An 8,936-nucleotide genomic window follows, 5' to 3' on the forward strand; every position below is an offset into this window, starting at 1 on the left:
AAGCCAAAATCGGGTTAATTGACTTTACCAAACATAATTTTTTATATAAAAATGAATTTTGGTTTTATGTTTTAGGTTTTTAAAAAGTGAATAAAGTACCTAATTTAAAACAAGAAAAACTTTCTCATTTTCTTAATTTTTGAAAAAGTTACAGGACATTCATTCTCCTTGTAATTTCAGTTGCTTTAGTTTTGGCCACCAGTGTAGGTTCACGTTTTGGTATAGCCCCCATATAATGGTACCTCCTTATTTTCGGTATTTTGGTGATTTAAGCGACATTATTCCCGTATTTGAAGTTCGTAATGGATACTACAGCCTAAGACAGAAAATTATCCGCGTAGGTCCATGCCTTCGTTTAGCACCCATATAACGGCACCTCCAGATATTCGGCATTTTAATGATTTTAGCGACATTATTTACCGGAATTATTTCAAATTTGGTATTTAAAGTTCGTAATGGATACTACAGTCTATGACAGAAAATTGTCTGTGCAGGTCCACACTTTGGTATAGTCCACATATAATGGAACCTTCCTATATTCGGTATTTTGATGATTTTTGCTAAATTTTTCACCGAATTTTTTCGCATGTTTCGCATTTGAATATTGTAATGGCTTATGACAAAAGTTGCCAATGCAGGTCCATGTCGTCATATAGACCCAAATATAACGGCTACATTCGGTTTCATTAAGATTTTAACACAATTTTTAAGTTTTTTTTTTTTTTTTTTGAAAATCGCCAAATTCTTTCCTAATGGTGGAGGGTATACAATGTTCGGCCTGGCCGAACTTACAGCTTTTTTTACATGTTTTTATTGTCTTCCCAATATTTTAATTAGTCTTTCCAAATATTGGGTTCAATTGTGGATATGTCAATTTAAACTTTCTAGCCTCTCACCCTAATGGTATTTATTCTATATAAGTAGGATCATCAGCAGTCTGTCCTCGTTGAAGTTGCTAATATTCGGTACGTCTTCCCCAACTTTGTTGCTTAGAGGTTTTACTTCCTCGATGTGGGCGACTTGTCCATGCCAACGGTTTTTGACCCTAGATCTCTTTGGGCGAAATCCGTGGCAGGACATTTGGTTCCAATCTGGCTTTTCTTCTATTCGTCACTTCTATTAAATCGACTCACAATATTATTATATAATTCCTTTTGTCCGTCTATTTTGTTGTTGTTTTTTTCGGCACACTTTTTGAGCTAAAATCTTGAAATTTCGTATGTAGGTCAATATTTATCCGAGTCATCAGAAGAGCTGTTTTAGAAATTTGCACTAAAAAGCAACTTAAATGATTTGATATTTAGCGTTTTCAGATGAAACAAAAATTTTCAGCGACATTTGGTTCTAAATAAGTACAAAAATGTACTAAATATGAAGGAGTGTAGTTAAAGTTATTATCTTTTCCAACGATAGTGCGAAGGGGTGATAAATTGCAGTGTGCATAAAAATTTATTAAAAACTCATTTCTCGAGTTACCTGCAAACGTCGCTAAAATTAAAATGCTCATAATTTTGGCAAATAACGAAATTTGTCGGTAAGCCAGTTGTCAACCTTAACTTATTTTTTATACCCTCAGCCATATGTCTACAGAGGGTATATATTCTTTGATACGGCCAAAACGTACCTCATCGAAATAACGGGTTTAGACCCTATGTCCCTTTTTACCAAATCCGTTTCAGGACATTTGGAGTCGATCTAGCGATGTCCGTCTGTCTATCTGTCTGGCTGGCTGGTGCGCACGATAACTCGAAGGGAGTATCCGATTTGATCCAAACTTGGTACACCGTAATATTATTGTCAAACTTAGATCGAGTTCGGAGACGGCAATATCCTTCTAGTACCTCCCCCTACAAAATGTCAACATTTTCAAAGAAAATAACTTACTGCAAAGAAATAGAAAGGATAATCCGATTTTGCAAAATGTGATGTAAGTTGCCTATTTTCTTCAAAGTATACACTTCAAAATATTTTTATTAATCCAAGAGCTAGTGTGAAGATGGAACACATCGGTCCACTCCTTCTGGTACCTCCCCCACAAAGGGTCAAAACTTTGAATATTCATGAATGCCACAGAACACGAAATTAACATCCGATTCCATTCAGACATGTCACATCGCAATATTTCCATCAACATAAGGTGCCTCCGCCACATAGGGTACAATATTAAAAAAACGAAATAAGCAAGATAGTAAGGCTTGATGCTGAAATGTTTTGGAAAATTCAAATCTTTAGGTACAAAGAGTACTAAAAGGTACCAAATTGTAAAAATGTTCGATAAATAAGAGTTATTGCTTTAAATATTTGATTGAGGGTCATCCTTGGATAAGATACGTGGGATTTTCAGGCATCACCAATTGGTGAGCGATCATACCAGCCATAAGTTTGAAAATTTTAATACGGATTGAGATAATTAGGATTTTTTATACCCACCACATATATAGCATGGAGGTTGCCATTCCGTTTGAAACTCATCGAAAAAACAATCATTGTAGACCCAACTAAGTATATATATTCTTGATCAGAGTAAGTCAATTTAGACATGTCCGTCCGTCTGTCTGTGGCAGAACTTTGTTTTTATATATTCAGTTTTCTGAATATACATATACATATTCGGAATTTTGAAAATGATAGCCACAAACGATATAATCAGATCAAAGTAACATTCTAAGTCAATTTAGGCATGTCCGTCAGACTGTCTGTAGCAGGACTTTGACTTTACAGATCGATATTCGGAATTTTGAACATTTGAGTCACATTTCCAAACGGAATAATTTAAAATTTCATATTTAGTCACATTTCCTAAAGGATTTACTAAAACTTCAGTATATTGAATCCGTTCTTCTTATATTGAACAATCCGCTCTGCTTATATTGAACAATTTCTATATAAGTCAGCCCCTTGTCTCCCGAGATTCGGTATTTTTATGATTGTTGTCGACTTCTTTACAATATCCCTATTTCAAACAGGGATTGGATGTTCCCAACAACAGAAGTGCCGCATATCCCTCGAATACTTGAATTTCGGCGTTTACAGATATATTTTTACATGAGTACAGGGTGAGATAAAATTACTGCAAGAAAGTCAAACGCCATAATTTTTACATTTCTTTTTAAATTTTATTGAATGAAAGCAAAAAATGCCGGAAATAGCATCAAATTTTAGAACAAGTTTAGATTTGTTCGAATTGGACACCTCTGGCACAAATTATGCCCTTCAAACGGCCAATGAAACCGTCACACGCTGCCCGAATGTTGCTCTGCGGTATTTTGAACCACTCCCGGCGAAACGCTTCTTGAGGTTATCCAGACTTTGGTATTTTTTAGTGCCGGCCTTGCTTTCCAAAATACTCCAGACACAATAGTCCAACGGATTGGTATCCGGAGATTTTGGTAGCCATTGTGTGCTAGAAATGAAGCAATGAACCTCATTTTGTAACCATTTTTGGGTGGCGCGTGCTAAGTGCGATGGTGCTGAGTCCTGTTGGAATGTCCAAGGACTGCGGCAAAAATATTTGCGTGCCCAAGTCATTAATACACCCTCCAAAATATTTTCGCGATAATATTCGGCATTCATTCTAATGCCACGGTCGATTAATACGAGCGGAGGGCGACCATCGGCTGTTATGGCGGCCCATACCATCACCATGGCCGGCGCTTGAGTTCTGGTAGCCAACTGAAGGTGCACATTTTCAGCTGACCTCTTTGACAAGTAAACAGAAGATTGTAAACGAGCAAAATGATCGTTCGTTTACAAACTGCTGGACGACGAATGTTTTCTCATGAGAGAAAACCAAATTCGGCAGTTCACCACTTTCGGTCAAGCGAAGCAACACTTTAGCTCTTTTGAGTTTATTTTCTTTCTGTTGCGGTGTAATTTCTTGCACTTTTTGGAATTTCAATGGGCTTACCCCGAGCTCATTTTCTAATATTTGCCGAATGGAATATTGCGATATGTTCAGCTCACGAGCCATTTTTCGGCCACTGCGACGATCATGTCGCTTCTTTACTTTTCGAACCATTTCTGCTGATGTTGCTGTTTTCTTCCGTCCACTTCCTTGATGTCGGGCTACACTGCCAGTATCACGGTAACGAGAGATGGTACGAGACACAAAAGATTTATTCATATTTAAATGCTGGAGTGCTCTAACGATAGCCACTTGTGGGTTTCCAACCCAAATATAAAGAAATCACTCTATCACGCTTGAATTTTATCACGAATAACTTATTTCTGGAAAATTCTCACCAAAATGCTTTTGTACGCTTGTAAACAATATAATGAGCTGTCACTGGAATAATTTTAACAGCTGTCGGACGATTGGCTTAGAAATGGCAGCAGTCTAAAGTTGTTTGCAGTTTTTTCAGCTCATCCTGTATTGTGTGCAAACATAAGTACCAAATACTTAAATAGGTCTAAGTACGAACTTTTTGAATTTAAATCAAGAGTTTGATCCATTGAAAAGTAAAAGTCATGTTTCTTTTATTAACAGGTTAACGGACAAGAGCGGATTTTCCATCTTTTTTTTGGTAAAAAAAAATAATATTTAATATTTTAGTATAAAAAAGTTTATTTTACTTTCGTTAACTTACATAATTAACAGTTGAACTTAAATACTAATAATATGGCACTTAAGAACTCAAACAGACTATCACAATTGCAATAAAATATATAAAATCGTTATCTTTTTGCACATATATATTTCTTTGCAATTTAAAATCGCTATGACTTTTCAAACCTAGAAATACTTTTAAAAGCATTAAAATGTTTACTTTTTTCTAATTAGAAAAAAAACTAATGCTTCTCATTAGCCCTTAAATAGGTAATACTTTTACGACAAAACAAATATAAAAATGCCAAATGATGTACTTGCATCATTTATTGCTTTCAGGATGTAATCAGTGACAGCATTCACTCTCATAGACATCCTGTTTAATCCACCCAAAAAAAAAGTATCCAACTCCAAGACCCAAAATCACAGCCAAACACAACCAATAATTGTAGGTCATGAAGATCAACATTATCAGATAAGACATTATAATCTGGATTAGATTGAAGAACGTCTGTATCAAGTGGGGTGTGGAGAAAATACGCTGGGCATATGTCTTTTCACGGATGGGAGCCAAATTGCTGGAACCATGGCACGCAGTTGTCGCAGCAGTATTCGTTGAGGGGCCAGCAGTTTTGGATTGTAATTCCAGAGCAACACGTTCGGCTTCATTGCGTACGGCACGACGTAAGAAAAACTCCCGGGTAAATTTCAAAGCTTCATAAATAAAGGCGGCCACAAACAGAGCCAAAGCGGAAAAGACAAATTCCGTAACTGTTGTTGTCATCCATCCCTTCCAGAGAATGCATTCTTGGTAGCCAGTGTGGAACTGCAAATGAAAGAATGTAAACAAGGGAAAAAATTATTAATGATAAGAAAAGGGTTTTGAAATGTATGTTGTTATTTCCTAATCGAACAAAGTTAAATGAACTTGAAATAGATAACGGACAATAAATGTTAACTAATTTTAGGAATATTCCGTAGCTGGGGTACGTATTAACAAATCTCAATTATTGGAACTTTAAAATATTTGTTTTTATGTTACCTTCTTTAAAATATTTTGTAATTTTATTTTATTTATTGTTTTAAAATATTTTCCTAGATAAACAAACCATTACTTCTACTGAGAGAACCATTTGCCACATAAATTCCGAAATTATTGCGAAAACCATAGCTCTTTTCTTAATCTAAGAGATAACAATAGAGTTGCCAAGATATCTTAAAATGCTCCCTAATTTCACTGATAAATAGACACAAATTCTCTTCTATTTGACACAAACGGTCTTCTATTTAGTTAAATTTGACAACATAAATTAGAAACAAGTAAAAAAATAATATTAAGATCACCCGGGCCGAACTTTTAATGTCCTCCACTATTATATAAGTATACAAAGTCAATATGACGACATTTTCGACTCGTTTTATACAAAGAATATATATTCTTGATCAGCATAAAATTCTATGTCGATTTAGTCTGTCCGTCTATGGAAATCACTCTAGTTTCCGAACGAAATGAAGTAGATTGATAAAATGTTACTCAAATGAATATTTTATCTGCAAGGCTTTTGGTACTGAAAATGGGCCATGTAGGTCCACGTTTTGGTATAGCCCCCATATAATGGTACCTCCCTATTTTCGCTATTTTTATGATTTTAGCGACATTTTTAACCGGAATTGTTTCAAACTTGTTATTTCAAATTCGCAATGGATACTACAGTCTATGACAGAAAATTGTCTGTACAGATCCACGTCTTCGCATAGCCCCCATATAATGATACCTTCCTATATTCAGTATTTTGATGATTTCAGCTACATTATACACCGGAATTGTTTCAAATTTGGTATTTGAAGTTAGTAATGGATACTACAGCCTATGACAGAAAATTATCTGTACAGATCCACGTCTTCGCATAGCCCCCATATAATGATACTTTCCTATATTCGGTATTTGGATGATTTTAGCGACAGTATTCACCGGAATTGTTTCGAATTACACTACAGCCTATGACAGAAAATTGTCTGTGCAGGTCTACGTCTTCGTATAACCCCCATATAACGGTACCTCCCGATATTAGGTATTTTGATGATTTTAGCTACAATATTCATCGGAATTGCTTCAAATTTGGTGTTAAAAGTTCGAAATGGATACTACAGCCTAAGATAGAAAATTGTCCGTGCAGGTCCCCGCCTTCGTATAGCCCACATATAACGGTACCTCCCAAAATTCGGTATTTTGATGATTTTAGGGAGATTATTCACTGAATTTTTTCCAGTTTCGCATTTGAATATTGTAATGGCTTATGGAAAAAGTTGCCCATGCAGGTCCACGTCGTAGTATAGACTCTATTAAAACGGCTACATTCGGTATTTTAAAGATTTTAACAGAAGTTTTAATGGAGTTTATTATTTTGACAATTGCCAAATTCGTTCCAAATGGTGGAGGGTATTCAAAGTTCGGCCCGACCGAACTTACAGCTTTTTTACTTCTTTTTCTTTGCCAATGTGGTTAGGAACATTTAACAACCTTCAAATACCAAATTCTATACAATTCCGTTGAAAAATGTGCCGAAAATCGTCGAATAACTTAAAATGAAGAAGTTGGACCATATTCAGGCTTGATCTATGTTCAAACCCAAAACGGACGGGCATGTCATCGGATTAGAATCTTAGTCTAAAATGATTACTTCGAGGCGTTACAAATGGAAAAACGATCTTCATATGTCCTTCGACCTATGCTGGAGGGTATTAAAAAGGCAGGTTACTTTCTTAATTCTACCATTATTGTTCGCTAGTAAAGATATTATGAATACAAATTATGGTAAAAATTTAATGAGACGTATATGGTTATTTCGCTGTTTCCGAAACTGCAAGAGTTTTTAATTAGAGCTAATTTGTATTAATTTACAGTTTCTGTCAATGCTGAATTAATAACGAACCCATATTTATGACAAAGCCCCAATAAACCATTCATGTTTCGTGATTTCTCCAATTTCGGACATTCGAGAAAATGTTCATGTTTATAATGTCTATTTGACCCAATAAAACTCTGGACGCACATGAGTTTTTCAAAGGATTTAACTGTTATTTTAGGGAAGAGTAGTCTAAATTAGCTGACATTATTAATATTTTGACAAGGTATATTTGTGAAGCCATAATAAGTTGTCAACTGTGGAAGAATTCCAATTTTTTAAACTGTAACCAAATTTATTGGACATTTTTATTCACGCATTTTAAACACAAACAACGCCCGTCCATATTTGTTGCAATTTTTTACAACAACATGGCAACACTATGCTTGAGCATGTAAGAGAATAATTGTCTTATCAATTCAATTCTATATTTCGTAATAAATCTCAAATACTGTTATTTCTCTTTAAATTTTCACTCTCCCTCTCTTTCGTTTTTCACTCACCCACTGAACAATCAAAAACCACTTGATTCAATTATTCCATTAAAAAGATGTTTTCAAATTACGCGGAAGATAATGAATGAAACGCAATGATCGATACTTACAGCCATATTCATGGGACAAGAACCATGACCATCATGTTCACCCCCACTGCCGGAGCCCATACCGTGATCATGATCGTGATCCATTTTTTTCGTACGAGGTTTTGAATAAAACAAAAATAAAAGAAACGCGAAAATATGCGAGGTGGTGTCCGGCCGACAGATAAATCTGGATCAAGGTAATTAGGAGAAAAACTTCAACTGAATGACAAATTGAGCTGCAATGGGAACAACGCGATTAAGCAAAGTCAAACGAATTGGAGTTATCAAAAAAGTATTCGTCAGTGCGTTGGAACTCGCTTTTTTTTTTGTTCTGCACTCACTTGCTGCAAGTGAAAGCCGATTGAATACTGATACCAGGTGTTGAAATGTTGTGGTCTTTTTAAAGCGTTTTTCGACCGATAATTGGTTTTGCACGTCTTCGAGCAGGTTGTGTCGTCACTTCGGTTCTTAATTGAGTACGTATCTGTGTACCTGCCCTGTGTTTTTTTCGGAATCTCCGTAGACCAAAAACAAAAAAAGAAAAAGACCAACAAAACAAACAAAAACACACACAAAACGATCTACTACGATAATAACAATAACTGAATACCGTAATTTAATCCAGAATATCAACTGATAAGAACGGCACTGAGCAAATGTGTTTAAGTGGTGGGCAAGAGCCATGAATCCCCCCAGTTGTGGCGAGAGAGAGTAAATAGAGCATAATGAGATTGAATTTGGTTTTTTTCTGGTTGCATAGTACATACAGACATACTAACATATTAAGAGAAGAAAATTTGTCTAGCTCCAACATACCCCCTCAATTTCTGGGATACAGCTGGCTCCAGCTCATATATCAAAGAGAATTCAAAAATTTATCCATAACTGTCATATGAACGGG

The 8,936-nt window shown here is 35.5% G+C and overlaps 1 protein-coding gene across 1 annotated transcript; it reads right to left on the reverse strand.

The window, feature by feature from the left end:
- Positions 1 to 4,561: 4,561 nt before the first annotated feature.
- LOC101899839 (high affinity copper uptake protein 1) lies at positions 4,562 to 8,559 on the reverse strand. Its single transcript, XM_005176629.4, has 2 exons — positions 8,057 to 8,559; positions 4,562 to 5,372 (listed from the first exon to the last, which is right to left on the reverse strand). The coding sequence occupies exons 1-2, from the start codon at positions 8,138 to 8,140 to the stop codon at positions 4,893 to 4,895; spliced, it is 564 nt and encodes a 187-aa protein (XP_005176686.2). The 5' UTR covers positions 8,141 to 8,559; the 3' UTR covers positions 4,562 to 4,892.
- Between the last annotated feature and the right edge of the window lie 377 nt (positions 8,560 to 8,936).

Source organism: Musca domestica, unplaced genomic scaffold, assembly GCF_030504385.1.
Source record: "Musca domestica strain aabys unplaced genomic scaffold, Musca_domestica.polishedcontigs.V.1.1 92, whole genome shotgun sequence".
Classification (NCBI taxonomy): domain Eukaryota; kingdom Metazoa; phylum Arthropoda; class Insecta; order Diptera; family Muscidae; genus Musca; species Musca domestica.

Bases quoted from the DNA above. Each gene is read 5' to 3' on its own strand.
- LOC101899839 (XM_005176629.4), bottom strand. From the start codon at position 8,140: ATGGATCACGATCATGATCACGGTATGGGCTCCGGCAGTGGGGGTGAA. The intron at 5,373-8,056 runs GTAAGTATCGAT...TTTCATTTGCAG, and splicing joins CTTGTCCCATGAATATGGCT to TTCCACACTGGCTACCAAGA.